The 26,282-nt window shown below is 38.7% G+C and overlaps 1 protein-coding gene across 5 annotated transcripts in view; it reads right to left on the bottom strand.

Moving 5' to 3' along the window:
- The window catches only part of palm2akap2 (PALM2 and AKAP2 fusion), a 109,684-nt gene that overhangs the window by 14,708 nt on the left and 68,694 nt on the right, over positions 1-26,282 (bottom strand). The window contains exon 1 of one of the 5 annotated variants that reach the window (XM_084401454.1): positions 7,784-8,081. The exons of the other annotated variants lie outside the window; for them this stretch is intronic. Within the exon in view, the coding sequence (XP_084257580.1) occupies positions 7,784-7,792 (9 nt within the window). The 5' untranslated portion in view covers positions 7,793-8,081. Of the gene's footprint in view, positions 1-7,783; positions 8,082-26,282 lie in introns of those variants that run through there. 5 annotated transcript variants of the gene reach the window in all.

Here is a 26,282-nt window from a genome sequence, read left to right as displayed (position 1 = left end):
CCAAAAGAAAACACCAATGTCTAGACTATGTAGACACTCTTGATTTTCAGAGGAATAATTGCAGGGGGGTTTCTATTGCATGGATCTGGTACTGATACCTATAAGTGGTCTAGTAACCCTGTGGGAGATTGTTGAGATGCATTTGGAGAATGAAGCACAGTAAAGTCTCCTCAGGGGAAAATACCACTTATTGGACTGAGCTTTGCTTTCATTGCTACTCATTCACCAGATGGGACAGCCCTTTTTAAATGAAAAAATCTGACAGAGCTTTCTTTCTTTTTTTTCTCAGGTAATTTTCAAATATTTTTTGGGGAATGACAAGCTTGCTAAAACGTGTTCTACATTTTTCTTTAATGTTATTAGTGTATGCAAGTTTCTATTGAATGCTTTCTTGTTTAATATTGGCTACAAATTTGGTATGCTGTTCCAACTGAAATTCTTCTGCTGATATTGGTTCCAAGTTTGGAAACCACAGGATGCCACAAACCAAAGCAAGTAAACAGTTCCCGAGCAAACTTTAGCAAACCTTTAACAACATACAAAACCACTGCATCCATACAAGATACTAAAACATGAAAGTGTTATTGCTATTAAGTCCTGTCTAGAGTGCAGTTTTACTGAGCCAAACAGTTATAGTGCTGTACTCTCTGGTAAACAGAGGCCATTGCAGGAATTCTGTTTCTTTGCTCAGCATTTATGTTTTAGAGGCGAGTGTGCATGCCTGAGCAATTTCAGTTGTTTGCTGTTGTTTGAAAGTTGGTGTTCCTGAAAAGGCTAGCCAGAGACCTGTAAAGAAAATAACGGTAATATAACCTGCCATAAATGGAAAAGCATAATAAACTAGTGGGAGAGCAGCATAGAGATGTTATTTTTACAGCCTAGAAAAGAGGAATTTGTTTTGAAATAACTTTATTTTCAGCTCAAAGTCGTGTGCTATTTCAGGTGATGGTGTGTCCATGGCCACATAAAGTAAACCTATTCCTGTTTTAAAGGAACACGGCGACTTTTTGGGACTTCAGCTTATTCACCGTATCCCCCAGAGTTGGATAAGTCCATACATACCTTTCTCATCTCCGTGCGTGCCGTAACTCTGTCTGACGCACCCACCGCTAGCCTAGCTTAGCACAAAGACTGGAGGTAAACGGCTCCAGCTAGCATACTGCTCCCAATAAGTGAAAAATAACGCCAACATTTTCCTATTTACATGTTGTGATTTGTCACAGCGTGTACGAATAACAAGGTCACATGAGACACAACCATCTTCTAACAGTATACATACTGGGAACTATATTCTCAGAAGGCGAAGCACTGCTACTTCTGCGGAGTGATTTACTCCAACTCTGAGCGAACTCTGCTCCTCACCACGGGGCTTCTCAGGCGCTGCGAGCAAATCACTCCACCCAAGTAGCAGAGCTTCGCCTTCTGAGAATATGTGACCATGTTATTTGTACATGCTGTGACTATACAAATCACAACATGTAAATAGGAAAATGTAGGCATTATTTTGTCACTTATTGGGAGCAGCCGGGTCAATTTTATAAATTTTTTTTTAATGTTTTATTTTTTTACAGATTGGACTTTGGTTGGACTCGGGCTCATTTAGCTTTTCCCCTTTCATCGTGCCCATAATATACGTGCAGAGCGCAGCCTACTGTATGAAATATTGTTATATTGATAATATTATAAATATGCAACGCAATATGCGATCACGCGAGTAACGCGACGTGCATGCAAGGTGACAGTTGACCATGCAGAGCATCAGGGAGAAGTTGGTGCGTAAGGAGTTACTAAAAGTTCCCAATACTTCAGGAAAAGCTGCATTTTGAAAGAGTTTTGATTTGATTACCGAGCCTGAAGCCTTCAACAGTGGGTGCTATTCTTTTTCTTCACAACGATCGCGAGTAAACAGTGAATGAGCCTACTCAGTTCAACAGATTTTTTTTTCTTTATTATATTTTTATTTTTATTTAACGTTAGCCAGTTGGCGAAGAGTTCTTTGAAACGTTGTTCTTCAGTAAAGTTACTTGACATCAAAAAAAGGTAGGCCGTAAATCTTTATTTACTGCTGGATCACATTTGGCTATATAATATTCTCTACTGCATGCTTATGCTTCTCTGTAATGGACAGTCTGTATTAATATTTGTGGGCATAATTGTCAGTGGTGGTAGTTATTGTTTGAGGCCTATAATAAAATTGTACCTAGTAGCGTGTGTGTGTGTATGTGTGTGGGTCTAGCAGAGACAGCGCGCATCAGAGAGCGTGCGTCAGAGAGAGCTCAAAGTGATATTGATGTTGGTCTCGGGTCGGGTTCGGGCTGAAAAATTGCTGACGTTTTCGGGCTGGGGCCGGATTAGGGCTTGAACACCACGGGCCAGGTCTCGGTTAGGGCTGGATGTTTTGCCCCGTGCAGGGCTCTAGGCAGTATGCTAGCTGGAGCCGTTTACCTCCAGTCTTTGTGCTAAGCTAGGCTAGCGGTGGGTGCGACAGAGTTACGGCACGCACGGAGATGAAAATGGTATGTATGGACTTATCTAACTCTGGGGGATACGGTGAATAAGATAAAGTCCCAAAAAGGCGTCGTGTTCCTTTAACACTGGGTGGAACAAAATCTATATTACATCATTAGAACTGGGATTCTAATACACTTTTAACCAAAATTTCTTTATGAGCAAATAAATATCCCTGAGCAAATCCTTTAATGGAACAATATTTCAAAACAATTTAAATTTACACTCCACTTCAGAAGAACCATTTTTGGCTTCCCAAAGAAGCTTTCAATGGATAGTTATTAAAAGAACCATTTTTTTTTCTTAGTGTGAAGAATTTCTAATAAACCACTTTAAAGAACCTTTTGTTCAATGGAAAGATTCCATGGATGTTAAAGGTGATTCATGTAACCACTGATTCCAATAAAGAACCTTCATTTTAAAAGCGTATCATTATTACATTCATATTTTAATCATAACAACAATATGATAAAATATATGAATCTAAAAATTATTAGATTTAAATTAAAGTATTCAATTATATATGTGCCAAATTAACATACATAACTAATATTACCAGATTTTTCCAAAGTATGTAAGAGGGCTTGATCTAAAAAAGCAGAATATGAACTGTTTAAGTCAATCTGCAGATTTAATTCAGATCAAACAGTGTTAATAACTTCCTTCTTGTCTCAAGCTGTTCTGGGTCTAAGTAGCAGGCAGTGTCACATGTGTCTTTAATGTGGCATGAGCTCAATAAGACCCCTTTCTTCAGTCACACAGACCACCCTTCCCTTCAGGGTGTGTTCACTAGCGTCCAGCCCAAACTCTCACCAAATAATGACACAAGGAAGTCATGTGAATTTCCCTCAAGCCAACAGCCTAGGACAGATTTACATACAGAGTGTTGAGTTGAGCACTACAAAACACTTAATCAACTCATCAGTTCTGAAACAAAGCCATGGTAAAATATTAATCTAGTCTGCATGAGGCCACTCCTTCCCTCATGCCAAAATGAGTGATGATCTAGTGGTTGGAAATTGTTTGTGTGAAAATTGTCAAATCTGACCGGGATAAAAGGTTTCATGAGAAGCGCCACGTGTTTTTACCACCGTCTCATGTGTCCTGTTCAGCACTTCCCACAGCGGGCGAACATCCAATCAAGCATTAAGAGCACAACACATGCGTTTCCCTCTCTTCCTTCCAAACAACTCTCACACATATGAAGAAATGACAAATGCAATCTCTTTAATATCTCAATTAGTCCTCAGCAATGAGTTCTAATAAGAGATCAAACACTCCTGCTTGCCTTAAGTCTTCTCAAAAGATATCTCAACAGTTTCTCAAATTGTGCTCAGATTTCTCAAGATACTAAAGACTGTAATTTTAATATGAACTTAATAATTTCTCATCAAATTCTTCCAAGATCAAGTAAAAAACAACAGTGACCATGCACGTATCTTCAGTAAAGAGTTTGACATGAATCACAACCTTTGATTCTCAACTAAAGTATTCGAAAAAGACAAAGACATGTAAGCATGTAATGCGTGCGTGTGCATGCCTATGAATGCGTGCATTTGTATGCGTGCGTGTATGAAAAAAAGTGTCCTACATGAAAACTGTGCAACCCAATGTCACAAAAAAGACGTGTATATATGTATTATAGTTCATTTTTTAACTTTAAAATGTTAGTTTCTTTCGTTCATGATTTTTTCTGCTTTTTTTCTAAATAAAAATCAGTAAATTTTTTCTCGTTTTTTTTTTTTGTCTATTTAGATTCTATTTACAACACACACAATAATGGTCAATAACTGTAATTTGTTGAAAGCTTATCTTTTTCTGAAAAAGATGACACCTTGCACATGAGGATAGCACATTGTTTTAGAATTTTACAGTCAAAAAATCAAATTATGTGAAAAACACCTATTTTAGCTTCAGGTTCTAAAGACTTAAGGCCAGATTTGTCTAACGGGGACAGGATTTATTAAAGACATGTAAACAACAAAAATGCGAATATGTGAAAACAGTGACGTCATGCGCCGGTCGTCAGTCTATAGTGTTTCTTTACAAAGTAACATCGCCAACTACTGGCCTGGCATGAATAATACAGCGTTTTTTTGTCGTTTTCGTGGATCCATGTAAACGGGGATCGTTTTGACAAAGCTGTCGCCAGTATGCAGAAAACGCAAAGGGGAAAAACTTGTCTGTTTTTAGTACATCATTGTTGTGTAAACGTACCCTGATATTTTTTTTGCGCAATTTTCCACCGGACAAAATTGCGATTGTTAACTCATGATTTCTGTTCTGTCTGTGCGCACCAATCTTGCACTTCTATCTACTCCTCAACCAGACCACCTAGAGACTTCGGGTTTTCGGCATTATGTTAAGGAAGGTCTAATCTCGGGAAAGCACAAAAAAAAAATCCAGGAAAAGATTTTGGATTTCCTGGAAATTCCAGGAAAAAATCAGTTTTTTGCAAATTTCTCGGCAACCATAATAGCGATCGAGTTGAAACAAATTGCAATCGATAGCTTCTAAAATTTACAATAATATTAGAAAAAAAGAATTGATCAAAAATCTTTCCTTTATGCTTCAAAAATTTATTAAAACTTTATATGAAGGGAAATAAGAAAAATATTGCCTTTTCACCTATAAAACTATTGTTCCACAGAAATACGTAAGGAAGGTATTCACAAGAGTCATGAGCACAATTAATTCCACTGAATTACGGCAAGAAATCAATGAAGGTATCGATCAAGATTTGGAGAAGGAGCAAGAATATATGAGAAAACGACAAGAGGTTGTTGCAAAATAACTGGAAGAACGTTCAGCAAAGCGACAAAAGATGGCGACATCCACACCAACGGCTTCCTCATCAGGCGTATCTGATTTCTACGATGACTCGTGGCTTTCAGAGGATGTTTTGGCAAATATCTCGAAAGCAGAAGAAGAGTTTACAAAGTCACAAGCCAATAGTCAAGCAGAAAAGAAGGAAGAATCTGAAGAGGACAAAGCAGAAAAGGAAGCTGATACAGAGAAAATCGAGGATATTGAGTGAACACAAGATGTAAATATAATGAGCTAATAAAAAAAATGGTGTTCAACTAGTCAAGTGATTGGGCCTTTTTTATTATCCATTGCTGATTTGATTTCAGAAAGTTCATTTGAATTTCAAGAGAAAGTTATATTCTCGAGCAACTTATTTTCTCTTTCATTTACTATCTCTTAGTGTTGTGATCCCATGACGTGAGAAAATTGCGCTAAAACACTCACTGAGTTTTTATTACTTGTTTTTTTGCAAGGCCAAGCTGATTCGTTAAAGAAACATAACTAAGAAATCCATGAAGTCTCTTGAACAGTGAAAGAGCAACCCTCATTTTTTCTTTTCAATAACCATAAGCCATCCTCAGCTGTCTTTGCAGTGGCTGTGCATTAAATCTGTATTCCCCGGAGTCAGTGGCCGTGAGCAGTCAGAAGTGAAGGGACATCAGTGTGTCCTCTGAGGAACAGACGCTCTCCACGGATGTTCCTCTAAACCCCCTCTGACATTCCCGGCATAGTTCAGCTGTCTTCCAGGCTCCGGCGGTCTAATAGAAGTGATGAAGGATACACAGCCCTGCCTCACGTCATTAAACTGTGTGTGTGTGTGTAGGGGTATATGCATGGTCTTGAATGTGTATATAAACCTACAAAAGGCCAAGATGGATGGAGATAAACTCCTTGTATATTTATACAACTTGTAAGTTAATGTGTTCATGGGCACAGTGCCTCACATTTGTCTTCTTACTCTGAAACGGGTTTATTGGTGCCTCTGTTTACGTTGCGCTCCGCATGTTGTTGCCCTCACAGCATCTGGAAGTGTTTAGTCAGACAGACACCATTTGGGCCCTACTTTCTCTTTCAATACAGTGGCCCCAAAAAGTATTTGGGCACTTAAGCCATGTTTAGGAATGTATGAGTGTTTCTGAGCCATTTTTGCATTGACTTGTAAGTGTTCTCCAGGCGATATTTAATGGAGGTACAGACAGGTGTAGATCATTATATCAGATATGTTCTACCAATGTTTGACAATCAGAAATAGTTCATTTAGTCATTTAAAACCTAAAAAAATCCTTCTTTTAAACAATATTTTGATTACTCTAAAAAATGCTGGGTTGTTTCAACCCATGTTTGGCCCAAATATAGACAAAACCAACCGTTGGGTTACAATTTTAATGTAATATTGGGTTGGGTTTGTCCATATTTGACCCAAACATGGGCTGAAACAACCCAGCATTTTTTTTTTTTTTATAATGAAAGGAAATTTCCAGTGTGGTTTAAGTGTTCAAAATATGTTTTCGGGCCTCCGATTAAGTCAAAGAACAGAAAAATTCTTCAGGTTTAACAGTTATGCAAGATGCCTGTGTCTAGCGTGACTTTCAGCAGCTCATAAGGACAGACCCATCAGACCACACCGCTGATGAAAGACTCCTGAAATAGGATTATCAACTCTACCAGCGCAGGCAGAGAACGCAGGACTTCAAAACATGAAACAATCACAATAATTTTTCAATTGGATCCAGTGGATCGCAAAATGAAAATATTTTGCTTAAGGCAAGTGCTTCTTGGAGTTTAAGAAGAGATCTTAACAATATCTCATCAAATTCTACTTCGATACCAAAGTCTGCTGTCAAATATCAGAGATCTCATTATGGACAAAAAAAAAAAGTGTCAGGTCATACTTTATATTACGTGGCCTTAACTACTACTAACATTAAATACCCACAAGATTATAGATTTACTGCATGTTGTTCTGGATAATGCATTTATTGCGGATGAGTTTGAGGTGTGGTTGGGTTTAGGAGTAAAGGTAGGGTCAGGGGTTTTGTGGTTACTGTTATGTGTTACAGTATTATACTTAATAGTATAAGTACAGTTTGTTAAGTAATAATAAAAGCAAGTACTTTAAATGTACTTACAATGCACCGACATGCACATTAATAAGTAAACTGTATTGAATGATTAAGTACATACAGTAGTAGTTAAGATCAACTATAATATGAAGTCTGACCAAATCCCAAAATCAAATTACTCAACAATCATCATTTTTACTTTGCCTTATGGATTTTATGAGAAACATCTCACACAAAGCTGATATATCGATGAAACGAAACTAAAGACCTCAAATAAATCTCCTGAGCTATGAACGTGTAACTTCTTAATCATTACTTCTCTCAGACTCAAAATGAAAATATGAAACTATAGGCCTCCTATATTTAGCCCAAAACCGAATTCCAAAGAGTGATTTGCTTCCTACCTTTTTCATACTTTTCCAATTTTCTTAACAGACTTCTGCCATGAAATTAGAGTTCCTTTAAATGAAAAACGAAAACCCAGCAAATACCAGAAGTCCTGAGTGTACTGTTGTCAAATCTGCAATGTGAGAAAGAGTCTTCCTCACGCTATAAGGCTTTGAGGAGCCCCAGTGAAACCCGTCCCGGGGCGACTTCTTCCCACTTCTTCCCACTTCTTCCCACCCCCGCCCCTCTTCCTCATGTGTGCTTCACTCACCCCGCAACACTCGTTTCCGTCCGCTCTCCTACAATGCCTCTCTCTCTTCTGTCTGTCCTGCAGTCAGGACTCTTGTGATGTCATGCAGAGGGGGTCTGGTTTAAAAGTGAGGGGTGTGGTCTCCTCCTGTCCTCACACAAAGAAGCACTCTGTCAGAGCCGACCCGGGCCGAGGGAGTAACTCCTCTAGAGACACCTTACAAGGAAAGGCGCAGGGCGTCTGGGTGAGCAACACTGTTCACCACTGACTCAAAACATGCGGTCTGGATTCTCTTACTCACACTGGATACGTTCACACATTCACACAAGTTTCAGAAGCTGATACAAGTGAAATTTCAACACAGCACAGTACAATTATGTCCTCCTCAATGTCTACAGTGGATAGGCTATGTAAGCAATAAGGTACGAGAGGCTGTGCTGTATCGTGAATAAGTCACAGCTGAAGGGCGTTGTTAATATTAGATACAGTACTAGCCTCGAGCACCTTATTGCTTTTATAAAACGGTTGCCACAGAATACTAATATTAAAGTAAAAAAAAAGTAAAAAAAGTAAAAAAAGTAAAATCACTAAATGCCTTCCTTCCGCTGGAAAAAATAGTCCCTGACCGTGAACAGCAACAAGTTATATTATTTCGCCGTAAGATGGTGGCAAAGACTGTCTTTATGAGTGAGTGAGTCAGTAAAGAAGACTTCTATATTGAAAGGACTGAAAGCTGTGAACACGGAGAAGACACAACCTGGACGCAACTGACAAATGACTAGCGTGTCAGGGCACGGGAAAACCCATTAACTGTTAAAAGGACAAGATATTGCAGCGGACATTCAAACGGATATTTTATGTAAGGGATAATGTAGAGCGAGGCGGTTGTTATAGCGAATACAACCCCGACAGGCTGATCAGGAATCAGCCTGAAGGGGTTGTATTCGCTATAACAACCGCCTCGCTCTACATTATCCCGCTTATTACATGGCTACCTACCAAATAAATCAATAATTTGACACAAATATTGTTTAGTTTATTGATTTAAAAACGATTGTATTGCTTCCGCTAAAGAAAATAGTCCGTTCCGTCTCTACGGTTAGAATCCTGCGTCCATAGCAACGATCTGTTTTTATGGCAACCGTCCATATGGCAACGGTGTGTTCTGTTATCAAGAAATAACACACCGTAGTTGAATTCTACATTAGAATTCAACCAAGCCATGTAATAATATGAATATAGGACTGACCTGAAGGAAAATGCTATATCTACTGTAAATGCAGGTACACTCGCTTACGCGATCTCTCACAATAATCTACTATATGAGCTTCAATGAACAATATCAATGAGATCATATGTTTACGTTGCTAAGAGTGGTTGCTAAGGGTGTTGTGTAGTGACACATAGAACCGTTTGGTGAAGCGGTCATAGCCGTGATAAAACACAGCTATTGACCAATCAGAATCAAGGACTGGAACTAACCGTTTTATAAATAGTGGTTACGGCATTGCTCTATAGTACCAATTATGACAATACTGATACTATCAGCTAACCCATTCACAGAAACCGACCGGTCCCATAAACAGTTTGAATAACTACAATGTGATTTGTGTTCATCTAATCAGGCTCTATTCAGTACTCTTTTCAGGAATTTCCTCACAAAAGCTATGGTGTAATATTTGTATCCCATCCCATAATTGAACCCCATCTAATCAGGTCATGAAGTACACATTGTGAAATTGGTTAGATGATTAAATAGATGTCTAGATATTGTTTTCATTGAAACCTCAAAATAGAAGTTGGTACAGTACGTCCCTGACGAGATTTTGCTGTGGTAAGACCATAATGTCCTTGCGACAACAAGTATCTTTTATAAATGGGACCACAATAGAATTACAGATAAGAGCAGAAGAGATCCAGGCAAGATCGCTGTGAGAACTGAAAGCCACTCAGTCATACAAGGCTGTTAAAGAGTCTTTGTGCTAATAATAACACCACACACTCGCGTCTTTACTGAGATACACAAAGACCGCAGTATAACCTTCATGTCAACCAACACTTCACATGATAGACTGACTAAGACTGCTTAGAGTGTTGCTACTGCTGTTTCAAATGCTTGTCCTAAATATCCCTCACATATCCTCCAAACACTTTGAAAAAGGTTTAAAAATGTTGTTGGTGCCCAAATGAGTGAAGTTGTGGGTTGTTGGAAACTTCTCCTTCTCCTTCTCTGGAGTTTGAAGGCAGTGTGTTTTAATGGAGGATGTTGACAGCAGTGGGATGGGGTGTGTCATCCTCTGCTAGAGAGATCCTTCCGCCCACAATCTGTGTGTCACTGTGTATCAGGAATAATAATAAAGCAGTGCTGGGGAGGCTACTGTCAGACTGTGCTTTATTATCTTACAGGCTTCTGATAATATATTATCAGATCTGATAATGTTTATTGGTGTATTTTAGCTGTAGTCAAGCTTCCTTTTCGAGAAAGTGCTTTACATGTGGAATCCCATAAAAAGTCATAATGATTACATAAAAAGATGAAATTATGTCATAAAAGGTTGAAATTATGAAATTAAGTCATAATGATGTCATCATATTTGTCATTTACATAAAAGTCAAATATGAGATACTAAAATCATATTTGTCAGATTAAAAGGTGAAATTATGACATAAAAGGTCAAAATTGACAAAAGTCAAAAAGTCTAAATTATGCGATAATAAATTATGTGATAACACAGATCATTATGACAGTTGAAATTAGGATATACTGTCAAATTTATGAAATGGACGTTGAAATTTATATAAAAAAGTTTAAATTGTGACTAAATTGAACTAAATTGAACTTATGATATAAAAATCATTATACCAGGCTATATCATATTAGATGAAAAGTTGAAATCATGACATAAAAGCTCGGAATTATGATTTACTAAGTATACAAAGTCGAAACTGACAAACGTTGAAATAATGAGAAACAAATTATGAGATAAAACTGATTTTATGACATAAAAGTTGAAATTATGATAAACTAAGTCACTTTTATTAGATGCAAACTTGAAATTGACAAAAATTCGAAATTATGAGATAAAACAGATAATTATGACATAATTTGAAATTATTATATACTAAGTCACAGAATTTTTCTTTTAATTTATGAAATTGAAGTCGAAATTGACATAAAAAGTTGAAATTGTGAAATACTAAATTGAAATTATGATATAAAACATAATTGAAATTTCTGATGTTATAATTATGTATATTTATGTTATAATTTTGATTGACCAAATCATATTTTTTCTCATGTGGTTGAAATGGGCTTCCATATTATTTAGGAAGAACTAAAACTCAAAAACCTAATTTAAATACCAGAATAAAAGTATGAGATATATAATTAAAACAAGATGCTGTAATTTCCTTTAACACTGTGACAAAATTAAGCAATGTAGTCTTTTGTCACACTATAAAAGCTAATTGTTGAATACAGCTTGTTACTGGAAAAACTAGAAGATATTGAAAAATCTGTTGTCACTCTACTATTAAATGAAATGCTTTTTATTACTTGCCAATACTGGCCATGCTTGAAAAATACCACGCATAACATAGTGCCAACTAGCAAAGATGGCCAAATGGAGGTCATGTGTTCCAGGTGTGCCAAGCAGCTGTCAGATGAAAGGCATCTCTTCAGATATAACACTTGAGTGAGCCTAATAAAGTACTATTAAATGAATATAATCATCCCAAACTCAAACCTAAGCAATTCAAACCACACACACATACTAGGAATTATTACCTATTTATAGCTTGAAGACCAAGCAAGAAGATGTCATTTTAAATCATTCTCAAAAGGCAGTTTACACAGTGAGAGAGAAATACATTGTGGCTTTTAAAGGAAGAATAGGGGACTGTAGAAATGAAGCCAAATCAATCAGTAAGTCCACTAAACGCGTCACGGCGACTGAGACTGACAATAGAATCATAATAGAACTAGAAAGCTTCAGGGCCCTATTATACACCTGGTGCAATGCAGCGTCAGGCGCGACAAGTGTGTTTTGCTAGTTTCAGCCCGACGTAGTTATCATTTTCATGTCCTGCGCCACGTTGTTTAAATAGCAAATGCATTTGCGCCCATGGGCTGCTGGTCTGAAAATCAGGTGTGTTCAGGTGCATTTGGTGCGTTGCTATTTTGAGGCAACAGAAATAGACTGCGCCATTGACCAACTGAAACCTGGTCTAAAGTCAATGGCGTAATATATATTTTTGTTATTTAAAGGGCGCATTGGTAATGTGCGTCCACACTTTATCCCGTAGATGGTCTGCTTGCGCTTTAACCTTGCACACGAGCAGATCCGTTTCCTCGCAAGAGAAGCGTTCAGTTTTTCCGCTCACAAATTTTGCCATGTAAATAGCGAATCCGTCATGACGTGAGCGCAACTGGCTTTTAAAGGGAATGGGAGATGAGACTCTGATTGGTTTATAACACGTTACGCCCAAAACACACCCATTAATCATTAAGAGAATAGGGACGACCCTTTTAGACCATGCGCCGGGAGCGCCGACCATTTTTCCCATTATTAAACTAGCAAAAGTGGATTCGGACATGACCTACTGTAAGTGCACTTGCACTGTGTCCTTTAGACCATGTGCTTAGATCCTTAAAATAGGGCCCTGAGTCCCCAGATGCTTGAAAAAGAGCAACAAGCACAGTCTTCAAAATTTCTCCTTTTGTGTTCCACGCACATATTTTCATGTTTGAAGAGAGACACACTTGCAGAACTCACAGAGAGAGAGAGAGAGAGAAAGAGAGAAAGCAGCTGAGGTTTATGAACACTTTATGCTTCGGCAAATACTGCCGACTGTCTTCACTTCTAAAATAATTAAAGTCGTGTTTGTGGAAGAACATGCTAATACATCAAAAACCTCTTTGAGAAAGAAAGAAATTAAGTCAGCTTTTAGAGGAGATGGTTTGAAAAACAAAGACAACACATTTAGAGACAAGGAGGTGAAGAAGAGAATAAACGCAGGACATTGTGCTTAACACCCTGTCACCGCCCTGCCTAAAATATGACCTCTAATCTACGGGAAGACATGTAGAAGAGGCTCATCTGGATGTTGTCAGCCGGGGAAAAATGGGAAACATCAACACCCTAAACACACGGAAACAAGGATGGCCTTGTCCCAGAAGCCCAATCAAAATGTTGTTTTGTGAATGCATTTCCTACTATAAAAGGCTAAAAGTCATTGTAGAACTATTTCAATTAGCCTTAGTACTTATAACTACTAGAGCTGGTTGGAACACAACCTGTTTCAACTTAACCTGGCTTAAGAGCCATTAAAAATGGCACCAACCCCAGTTAGTGAAAACTGAATTACAGTGGCTTAAAGGCTTATGTGCATTACTGAGGGGCTGTGAGTACACTGACACTTACACACCTCGAGACATCATGGTATAAAGGTCAAAGGAGCATAATTGACTTACAACCAGCCTAATAGTGACTGGGCAGAAATACTAACCGCATTCTAAAATCTTCTAGACTTTAACAAACTTTGTTAATCCATTCAATGGCCATGATAACAACCCCCCCCCCCCCCCCCCCCCCCCCCAAAAAAAAGACCAGCCAATGCCTTTATTTTTTCATAAAGCAGCTCTAATAGGGTAACACTTTATTTCGATGGTCCACTTTAGACATTCTATAGGTAACTTTGCACCTACATGTCAACGAACTCTCATTAGAGTTAAACAATGACTTGTTAAATGTTTACTTGAGTCATGATCATATACTGCAATTGAGTCCTTACTCTGATTATTGGAAACAATCGCATTACTGTTGCACATGCACACGTAGTCAAAGTTGCAAAGTTCATCAATTAAGAAAATTTCTATTCAGCTGTAAAGCAGCTCTACAGAAGACAATAGTGTCATTATCCAGCTCAATTCGGTTCAGTGTTGATTCAGTTCAGTTCAATAACAGTGTCAATGATGTTATCAAATATTACTTTTCATACACAACTCAATAAAGCTCGTCTTAAAGAGAACCTCTAACATGGCTTTTCCAGCATGGCCATCAAACTCTTGGTTAACCTGCTTTCCAAGTCCAGCGGGAGAAGAGAAATAGAGCACATCTTCTACTCTAAAATTAGCATCCAGGTTGCAGGCAGCGTTGTACTGTACTGTGGTAAACCCTGCTTTGTGTTAGGGAGAGGTTCTCCAGAAAAAGAAACAGCTAGGCTACACTTTCAACTTAATTATATGTCTAAATGTTTTTATGATGCCAACTAAAATAGACAAGAGTGACACTCAATGAACACCATGTCATGCTTGCTTTGTTGACCAAGCTTAGTTAACCAGCAAGAATACATCAAAAAACTGTGGTAACACTTTATTTCGATGGTTCACTTTAGACATTCTACTAACTATAAGTAACTTTGCAACTACTAACTGTAATTAATTTAAAACTACAAGTCAATAAAAGTATATGTCAATAATAAGTTGACACTTGCAAAGTTACGTAAAGATTTTAAGTTAAGTTTAAATAACTATTAGCAGACAGTCTACTAATGGTTTAATTAGAGTTAGTTGACATGGGTTAGGGTCAATTAGTAGAATGTCTAAAGTGGGAAAGGGAAATAAAGTGTTACCAAAAATTGTTATTGGCAAAGCTGTACAGTTGACAAAAAGATACTAGACAGAAATGTCAAAGTTTATTATTATTTTTTCTTCTGCTGTAAAAGTGTATAAATAGTGTTTCTTGCTCCTTTTTGTCCTTACATCTTACTTATTTGATGTAAAATAATTTGACTATCACTATACAGTTGCAATCCTTCTCAACAACAACCCTCAGCTGATTCGTGCACCTCAAAATAATCTTCAAAGAGCACAAAGTCCTGGAAGGACAGCTCAAAATCCATGTTAAGCTCTGAAATAATAATGTCTTACCTTGTGGCTCTTTTCCAAAGTGAGGCAGAGAACCTGCCAAGGTGCCGTGTATTTCAGCATGGTCGACGATGTCTCGATTCTCTAGACTACACAATAAAACAGCAACCACTGGTCCAACATTCCTTCATTAGATGCTTACTCCCCCTTAATTATGGCCTGAGACCTCCTCAAAGTTCATTTGGGAAAAAAATAAATAAGAACGGAAGCCACCGCACAGGGAGTAACATTCCTCACTACTGCCGACTTCAGCAGCACATCCCAGCAAAGTCATCTCATCCCGGAGGGCTTTTGATCTGAAAATGAGCTTAGCATCAGAACCAATTATATGGGTCTCCTGTCTGATAGGTGAGAGCAGTCAGTTTCTTCTAGCCATTTGCTCATGAAGCTGTTGTGTAAGTGCACTCGATAACTCTCTCAAGAAATTGTGATGACACAGAATTTATGCAAGTCAAAGTTCAGCAATGTTTGATCAGAACTGCAAAAAACCCCACCAGAATCATTAACCTCATTCTTGACGCAGTTGAACCCTATAGCACTGCCTACCTGAACAAAGCAAACCAAGGTTAAATTAAGTCAACATTAAATCTGTATTTATCACATTTACTTTATAATGCATGTTCCTGGCCGTATACTGTTTTAAATGAATCAGTGCTCATTATTCCAACTAAAGTAGTTCATCATCATAATCACATAATGTAACAATGTATCGATATATAATGTCCACTTTTAACAATGGAATCAACAGAATGAGACAGTCGGGTTCTGGAAGTAAAAATCCCATTCATTTTGACCAATCAGAGAATCATGACAAGCTAATCACACCAAAACGCTTTAGCTCCGCCCACTTCCATGAAGCCAATGACGTAAATAACGCCGTTTGCCTACATTCTCAAAGTACTTAAAGTCCTTTTACACACCTTTACAGAAAAACTACAGATGTCCATGTGGTGTTTTTAATATGCTTTAGACAAATCATGTGTAAATTCATAAGTCGACACCATTGCTGAGTATTTTCTCCTTAAAACTGCAGTGAACCAAAGACAGTCTCAAAAACACGCTTTGAAATCGCTGGTGTTTCTGACGTCACAAACTACCTTGTAACCAATCAGATCAACGTGAGATTGTCAACGAGTGGATATCTGAGCTGTGTGAGTGAGTGGAGGCGGGGCACATTTGCATATTCATAGAGTCGCGTATACTAAATGAGGCAAGGGTGTCGAGTTACATTCTATATACTTGTATTCTATATACAAGATATTTTAAGGAATGAAGAAATGTATTTTCATGAAAAAACGGGGACTTTAAATATGTGTATATTTCATATTTTGCAATAAATGTAAAATATTTTGTTTCTAAATGTATAATCACCATCTTTAAATCAACACTTTTATATTTCTCTATTGTTTTTAAGTTTATGATGTTATTTACAATGCTTTAAAGGATCATAGTTCTTTCCCAGATCGAAGCCGTTAAGTACACAGTCTTGGCCCATTGTCTGATTTTAAAATACTTGCCTTTAATGATTAAAAAAAAAATCTTTATGGGAACAAAGAATGGTAAAAAAAATACTTGGGCGGGCACGAATGCACTCTATTCCCAATGGATAAACTCAAGCTCTGCCCAACATATTATTGTCATTTGGAAATCAAATGAGTTGCGAACAGTGTTTTACATTGACTTCATGTGGCAGCAGAAGAATAGCTCCACTCAACCCAACTAATTTGAACAGCTAACCAAGCCTCGACAAATGAATAGACCAAAACATCAAATAATTTCTCTATTGCAGTTTAGAATATTACACCCTGAAGTTCATAAACAGCAGATTTTGGGTTCCTGCCAACATGTTGGTCATGTTGAAATACAAAGCTCTGTCATGAAACTCTAGATAGCGCAGACTGACAGGTCCTTAACTCAATCTGCTTGCAATCACATCATTCTCTGTAGAGCACAGCTGATTGGTTCCTGCTGTCTCAGTAGCCAATGAGCTCGCTGCTCAACCTTCAAATACTTGGTCAGCATTTGCTACAGCAGTGCAGCGCTTTCAGAAACCCTCCACCTTCCCCAGCTCCACCTGTCTAGATCTGCTACGGGTAATTCATGTATGTTATATTGTATAGCAACAGCATGTCTTGCTGTATTGGCTTACGTGTATGTATTGGCAGTAGCAAGTCCTGTACTTGCTCTGCAGCTGCAGCAAAGGACTCTCGTACTCGGCTGGTTCTGTATGTAGTGCACCAGTCTGCTCGTCCTTGCCAAATGCGACCCAGATTCACACAGCGAAGCTGACACGGTTTCTGTATTTTTCCAGGAATCTAAATGCAAAGAATCCTTTTACTTTCATCTAATTTTGGGCATCTCTCTCTGAAGCTATAGCTGGCTGTCAACAGGGATCATTTCCCTTCAACAATCTACACTTTATATACAGTAAACACAGAATGGAAGACCATGTGACAGTGTGATTCGATCAGAAGAAATTCTCTGCCATTCACACTCTTGGCAGGTGAAAGGAATATTGTGCAGTGCACAGTTATACCTCAAGCAGTACTGAAACCAGCTGTCCTTTAACTGCTTTAAACGGATGACAAAACTTCAACGGGAGGAAGCAGCTGATTTGTTTGTGCCTTCAGCACAATGTGAGAGGTCAAGTCAAACAGGAAAAACCCAAAACCATTCCAAGGACAAACCCCGAACAACTCAATCAAAGGCCAAAGGAAAAAGTGCCATATTCCCGCCATAACATTTACACTTCCAAATGCTTTAGCTTAGAGATAGCCTTGGAGTTAATGAGAGCTCTTTGGCTGCTTTTAAAGAAGAGGATTTGGATAATGTTGTTCTATACCCAGATGTTTGCTGCCAGGTCATTTTTGCTTTCCTTTATTAATATTTCTCTAAATGTTGCTGAGTGAGCACAACGTCACAACATGAGCTCATAGCAAAAACTCATATACTTTTAAAACATATACCACAATAGAATAAAGATTTAAAAGCACAAACCAGATGGAATCGTTTTTCAAAGGACACTGGAGTAACCATTATTAACAGGGGACGTTTGCCATTTAATTTAAGGATTCAAATAGGTCATATGTAGTTATTACTAAAGTGATGTCTATGGATGTTGGGATTACCACAGGTCATGTGCTCAGGATGAGGGCATCACTAAAATCACCAAGACTGCGTTTAACTCCACTTTTAGTATACACTCGGGAACTTCCCCTCGGGGGAATCCCGGCCGCCATTTTGAAGTTCGTTCAACTTTGTCAAGTGGGCGAGGGAAGTTTATTTCGACAGACCCTCGACCCCTCGATTTTGACAGAGTCTACTTAACATGTACACTTCAGGCAGATCTATAGACCACGATGCAACATGATTGTGACGTCATAGCAGATCACGCTCAATTTACCCCCACCCCACACAACTCTAGTGTAATGTATTACCGTTATTTTGACATTTATCTGCATTTCAAACTTGGAAGGACATTAAAAACTTAAAACCACACCCCTAGTCTTCTTTCATAGAGATTTTCTCAGAAGACTTAAGTAAGAGCGGTAATTTGCTCCATAAGTTCATCTGTGAAACATTTACCTAATTTACCTGAACAAATTACCCTACCTACATAGGGAAAACTTTTTAATTTAATTTAATTTAATTTAATTTTTAATTACTTTTTTTTTACTGTCCAAAATAAGTTATTAAAATGAATAAGTTATTGATTTTTAATGCTTAACGTGTAATAAAAAAATATATACTGACTGAATATACTGACTATACATAGAAGTTGGAGTTCATGTTCTTCAAACACCCATTTTGGGAAACCCTGCTGAAACTAATGCACACATTTATTCTGCAGTATCTGTAATTGTTCAGAAATAAAAAAAGAAAAGCAGAAAAGGTAAAAGGTTATACTAGTCTCATTTCACTGTAAATTTAAATTTAAATTTTTAGGTACAATCAACTTGAATGTTTAACTTCAACTTCAACTTAAATTGCATTAAACTAACTTAAAAAAATGAGTTAACCTAACCCTAACCCTACCCTTAAAAAAAGTTGAAAATTGCTCAAATTCTGATGAGTTAAAGCAATGTTAAGAACATATGTTGTACAAAAACCTAAATTTCCTTAAATAGTAGACTTTCTAAATAAAACAAATAATCTAAAACTAACTAATTAAATCAAGAGCATAAAACAAGCATCTTAAAAGAACCAAAGTCTAATTGTAGACGTGTATAAAAAGTGTAAATGAGCATTAAAAAAAAAAAATTCACCTACCAAAAAGGCAGAAAATATCATCCAAAATGAAACCATGCCGGCAGTATTTCTTGTTGATCTGTTGATTTAACTGGGAAACACACTAAGATGGACTCTACGTTGGCAACAGTCATGGCAACATGGGTCTCGCTCGCTCGCTCTCTCTCTTTATAAACAGGCAGCTCAACAATAGGCTGAATGCTGGGGAGACATGAAAAGAAAGACTCTGTGCATGAGATTCTAGACGCATTCCGGCTCAGAATCATTTGCATCCGCTTATGGACATCACTCACAATGCAATGAATCGTGATCCTGCAAGTTAAGTCTATATAAAACAAATCTTTCCACAAAAGTGCGATACAATACAAACAGAAATCACACATATGTTCCACTATGCACACAGGGACACTGAACACTACTTCACTGAGAAAACTGAGCACACGAGGAGGAAGGTTTCTTGTTAGTGCGCATTCAGGGCTTTTGGTCTGTCTTATGTGCTGTGGTCAGCATGGCACACTCCCAGCAAAACAAACAACCTTAGAATCAAGGTGAAATGCTGTCTGCAACCTGTTTTACTTCAGAAATCAGATGTATAGCCAAGTAAAAGCATATTCTAAAAAAATGTAGGACGAAACTTGATTGGATCATGAAAAGTGGGCGTTACCTAAAAATGTGAATAAAAAATGTATTCGCTCAATTGAGGCCGATACGTTATTCCGCCTCAAGCTACGATGGAAACACATTTACCGAATGAATCCCTCGATGCACAACAAAAAACTTGCCGGACTTTGCCTCAACAGAGGTTGTGATTGGATAACTGGATTAACCAGCGGACCAATCGCATCACAGCGTCTCAAATGTTGGTCAAAGTCAAAGTCTGTCATCAGAATGATTTGGTTTAATTCCCTCCCAGAAGGGACTCACACGATTGCGTTCCCAAACACCAGCATCCGAACGCAAGAGAACGTGACAGCGGTTATTGTGTTTCGTCTGAGACGCAACTCATTTACGGTGGAGGGAAAAAGCCACCTCCATTTTCCCAGGAAGTGATGATTATGTTCTCTTGAACACATGCGATGGAAATGCCGCTTTATTCCCAAATGTTTTATGCAATACATTTTGTGCATAAGTTAAATTCGCAACTTTGATTTGAAACATAGCTAATGTTACGCAGGGACTCAAATCGTGAAGTCCAAACAATCTGATTCACTAAAAAGAACGGACATTTCAAAGCATACAGCATCTGTTCTCATGATGCTTGTCATATAACATTGACACTGAGAGCAGAAGGCTTCATTTTGATGCTGACGAATGGAGATTAGCCTGGTTTCCCACAGTGCACTGCACCTCTCCCCTCTTCCTCATCATACGGCACACGTCTGTCGCCATGGGTTTGATCTGAGCCCTGATAACAGCTAGATAATGAGTTTCACTCTGATCTGGACGACAGATGTGAATGAAAGCTTCCCGATGAGGGACACTGTGAACGTCCACCACGATTTCAATCAGAGGTTCTTTCCCTCATTCAGAGTCTGTTAGCACAGGTGTATTCATGTCAACACATGCAATCCACAATCTGGTGTGACACTTTTCCAGAAACTAGTGAGCTGTCATGCTGTCGATGGATTACATCAAGAGCTGCTGTCTAATTCTACGTTCCAAACTTGTAAATAACCACTGGAAGTTGGACATATTCAACTCTCAACTCCTGTAATTCTATATCAGTTAGAACATGGGATAAGCCAGCAAATAAGTGACTGATTTGTATCCATGAAATACTGACTTTATGGAATCATCAGCAAATAATCCTAAACGAATGAGACCATTACCTGTAGTGCCACTGAAATCCCTGTGAGACGACCTTAGACATGACCTGGTCAAAACAGTCGCACATATAGATTAATCCCATTTGCGTGATCGTCACTCTTGCCTATTGACTCCCGAGCGCAACTCCTAGCCGTGACCCGGCTTTCATCGGCATCAGCGGCCAATGACAGCATTGCAAACTCGATTAGCGTCTGTCTGTCTGTCCGCAGGGCTGCCTTCAGCAACACCCTGTAGATGCATACACTGCAAAGCTGTGTGGAAATAAATAGTGCCACTGGTTCTTGTGAGAGCGTAACATGCGACAGACAGATAATCACCACATCCCACAATCCTATTTCCAGCTCCTGATTACCCTGCTTTATTTAGACGGTGTGAATAAGCCCTGGGCCTTCATTGCCTCCACTGCCAATCCATTCTCTCACTCTCTCCATTTGGAATCGATATTCAACATGGTCAGACACCGTAGATAGTTTGGCTTTTTACTTATTAATGTTTTATTTTGTGTGTCATAAAACGGCTATGTATCTCAGGAGGAATAATGAGATATTGACCCAAAATTAAAAGTTGAGCTAACATGACCTGAGCTAACATGAAGTAACAATGAACAGTTGTACTTTAACTAACATTGACTAATGGGACCTTATTGTAAAGTGTCACCAAACTTTTCCATAGAACGAATGTAAAGTCTTTTAAAATGTGTCTATGTTTTTGCGCTATTTATTCCCACTTTTCTCGAGCCTCAAAAGACAGAATTTGAATTATTATTCACTGAAAATCTTCCCCTGCTGTAGCTCTCATATACAACATGGCGCTAGAAGGACATTTGCTCATGAGACACATGACAACCAATAAAGTTGGATGTCACTGACGTTAAACTTGACATTGTGATCAATGAGTCAAATAAAAATAGCTATGTGATTTGGGAGCTGCAGTTGAGTGCAATACTTGAGTGAGTGAATAACTTTTATTTCAGTGTGTTCATCATAGGACTTATAAAAACCCCTTATGAAAACCCTAGTTATAACAGAAAGTGTATTTTAGTAACCAGCGGTTGGAATATGGTGTATAGATTGCATTGACTACTTTGTATGAGACTTTATATTGCTTGGTATTACAGCTGGCTAGTTGGGAGGGGAAGTTTCAACCCAAAAAGTGAAGTCAAAAGCTATTTTCAGGCACTCTGCATCACCGTTTGGTTCTACTTTAAGCTCTCCGACCACACCTACAACAATCCAGTATTTAGTTTCTCATCTTCATGGAATTTCGTCACATGGTAGAATTTGATAGACAATGCTAAATTCCTCAATAATCGATAACAATTCCACGGATAAATCAGCAGGGCTACAGGGAATGTTCCGGGAGCAAAACAGGTTAACCTCGTGAATTCTTGGTTTTGTGTTTCCAGTGTGGGTGGATTTATCTATATGTACAATACTTGTGTGGATAGTTTCATCATGTCCCTTATACATATCACACAAATGTTATTGGGTTTACCATCTTTGACAGGTGTTAGAAGATTGAATGTAACTTTACACAGGCAAAGTTAACAATCAAGTCTCATGTTAGCACACATAATGTTGTTATACAGTGTGGACTTCCACTGTAAGGGTATTACTGTAAAGTGTCTTTTAAAACTAAATGACATTGTGTCACAAATGCCATTGACAGAGTTTAACTTGTATTGAACATTCCCTCACAGATTCAGTCCCATGAGGCATGGCTAGAAAGATCAATGATTTTCCACCATTTCTGTCGGCTAAATGTAACAAATGACGACAAAGGCATCATTGACAAAGGTAGCACCATACATTAGGCTTACAAATTATTTTAAACAATAAAAACATCTTAAAGTACCCCTATTATGCTGTTTAAAGGTTCCTGAAACCCATGTTGTGATTGGTTTACTCTGCTCTGATTGGTCAGATGACCCAGTCTGTTGTGATTGGTCTACTCTGCTCTGATTGGTCAGATGACCCAGTCTGTTGTGACTGGTCTACTCTGCTCTGATTGGTCAGATGATCCAGTCTGTTGTGATTGGTCTACTCTGTTCTGATTGGTCAGATGACCCAGTCTGTTGTGATTGGTCTACTCTGCTCTGATTGGTCAGATGACCCAGTCTGTTGTGATTGGTCTACTGGTCAGATGACCCAGTCTGTTGTGATTGGTCTACTCTGCTCTGATTGGTCAGATGGTCCAGTCTGTTGTGATTGGTCTACTCTGCTCTGATTGGTCAGATGACCCAGTCTGTTGTGATTGGTCTACTCTGCTCTGATTGGTCAGAATAGAATAGAATAGAATAGAATCGGGCATTTATATAGCGCTTTCATATGTACTACTGTACACCCAAAGCGCTTTACAATCATGTCAGGGGATCTCTCCTCAACCACCACCAGTGTGCAGCATCCACTTGGATGATGCGACGGCAGCCACAGTACAACGGCGCCAGTGCGCTCACCACACACCGGATATAGGTGGAGAGAGGAGAGAGAGTGATAGAGCCAATTCAATGTAAGGGGATTATTAGGAGGCCATGATTGGTAAGGGCCAATAGTGTGTGGCCATGACACCGGGGTTACACCCCTACTCTTTACGAGAAATGCCATGGGATTTTTAATGACCACAGAGAGTCAGGACCTCGGTTTAACGTCTCATCCGAAGGACGGTACTCTTTGACAGTATAGTGTCCCCGTCACTACACTGGGGCGTTAGGACCCACACAGACCACAGGGTGAGCACCCCCTGCTGGCCTCACTAACACCTCTTCCAGCAGCAACCTGGTTTTCTCAGGAGGTCTCCCATCCAGGTACTGACCAGGCTCAGCCCTGCTTAGCTTCAGTGGGCAACCAGTCTTGGGCTACAGGGAGATATGGCTGCTGGCTGCTGGTCAGATTACTCAGTCTGATGTGATTGGTCTACTCTGCTCTGATTGGTCAGATGACCCAGTCTGTTGTGATTGGTCTACTCTGCTCTGATTGGTCAGATGACCCAGTCTGTTGTGATTGGTCTACTCTGCTCGGATTGGTTAGATGACCAAGTCTGATGTGACTGGTCTACTCTGCTCTGATTGGTCAGATGGCCCAGTCTGATGTGATTGGTCTACTCTGCTCTGATTGGTCAGATGACCCAGTCTGTTATGATTGGTCTACTCTGCTCTGATTGGTCAGATTACTCAGTCTGATGTGATTGGTCTACTCTGCTCTGATTGGTCAGATGACCCAGTCTGTTGTGATTGGTCTACTCTGCTCTGATTGGTCAGATGGCCCAGTCTGTTGTGATTGGTCTACTCTGCTCTGATTGGTTAGATGACCAAGTCTGATGTGACTGGTCTACTCTGCTCTGATTGGTCAGATGGCCCAGTCTGATGTGACTGGTCTACCGTTTACAGCGCGTGTCGGAAACCAAATCTGAATTTTAGTAAGACTGGTCAGAAAGACTTTCCAGTAAGACTGGTATTACTGACGATTCGTTTCAGGCAGTTCAGAATTACTCTTTCATTTAGAAGACAATAACTTTATTTGTCATACACTATGATCTTTGAAACTTTGCAGACCTTTTACATGCAGAAACAGCTATATTACACACTACATGAAAGATAATATCCGAAAAAGCATAATAGTGGCACTTTGAAATAGAATTATCCTGGAATGATTGAATGATGGGCTGAAAGTGTGCTGTGATTAGAAGACAAGTGGAATTGACTTTGTTTGGGGAAATAATCGCAGAGATAAAGATTAGAATTCTTATCACTGAGAGAGTGTTTACTCTGAAAATAAGAGGGTATTGTGTTGTTGCTTAACTGCAAAAGACAATGAGCAACAAGAAGACAAGAAATATTAGTGTTGTGCAACCTTTTTTCCTGGAAATTGAGTCGCAGGTGAGAGGAAAATAAAGCAGCAAACACAGCTGATGGTCAGCTGGCACCTCTAGGGCTCTGGGTAAAAGCTACATAAACAATGTAATTCAGTTCCATAGACTTCAGTGGACAACAGGACAACAAAGTGGAATATACCCCATGGGTTCAACTGTCCTGGTTTCTAACCACAGCGTAAATGATACCCCTCGGCTCACATCTATCCGACAATGCTTCCATTACACAGCAGGGAAATCGCCAAGCCGCTAACATGCTTTCTACAGTGCTTCCCATTAAGATATAATGTCAGAACACAACACCACTTCACCTGTTGATGATTATGTGCAGATAGCTGAATTCTTGTTTCATTTACAAGCAACAGGATATGGATGGATAATTTATAGCAAATACAGTTGTGAATGGTAGTTAATGTAAGTGTAATCTAAGGCCAAAACCATGAGGGAGATGATGCAGTGTCTCGGGAATTAAATAGTTCTCTTTTGAAAACTTAGTCTAGGACAGGTGTATGACAGATACTCTTTATATGTGAATATGATTTCCTGGAATCACAGTTTGAAGAGATCCAAGGATAGATACTGTTTAACTGGTGCTAACAGAATTTCACAATTTCAAAGAACTAGTTTTTCTTGGAATCTTTGCTCGGTTTCCTGGATGCAATTCACGCCACCCACAACTTTCATATTTTCATAATGTTTAGATGGAATTTCACAAGCATTGGGTCAGTGTCCAGTGATGGCTTTCCTTTTAACATTTGGATCTACATTTCAGGATATGGTTTTTCAGAGGTCATATTTGTCTAACCTCATTTAGAAGAAGAGGTTAAGGGAGTGCAAGGGAGCGTTCTTTCCTATATTCCCATTCAGTAATCAGCAAGTGAGTTGACCTGTTGTAAGTGTTGAAACTAAAGGCCACTTTCAATCAATACGATTCTGGATTGAGAGGAAAATAGCTGTTTGGTAGAGAGAATATACTCTTCTCATTCATCCCCAGTTTCAGCGGTTTGTAATGTTAGTTACGTGGCAGAATCGTTCATAATTCTGTCTAATGAAAGTTACAAACAAAAATTGTAAGACTTAGCATAACTATATTATTACATAGTTACTACACAATTTCCAGTATTTAAGGTGCAGCATCTTGATTTCATGAGAAAACGTATTTTGCAATGTTGTCATTTTGTACGATGTGATTAATAGAAAAGCTCATGATTTATAATTCAAAAAGTAAGCATAAAGTGCCAGCTGTGACCCTTAGTGGGTTATGCGCACGTCATACGAAAACGTATGAATTTGTCACCAGTTTGCCAAAACATAAAACAGTTATGAATTTGTCACGAGACTGTTGGATGTGCATTTTTAGAGGAAGAATTAAGTGCTAATAAATTCTGTGCCATCA

Source organism: Rutilus rutilus (assembly GCF_951802725.1).
Source record: "Rutilus rutilus genome assembly, chromosome: 25".
Lineage (NCBI taxonomy): Eukaryota > Metazoa > Chordata > Actinopteri > Cypriniformes > Leuciscidae > Rutilus > Rutilus rutilus.
The sequence above is the reverse complement of the archived record's forward strand: the minus strand, read 5'-3'. Positions and strand labels throughout refer to the sequence as shown.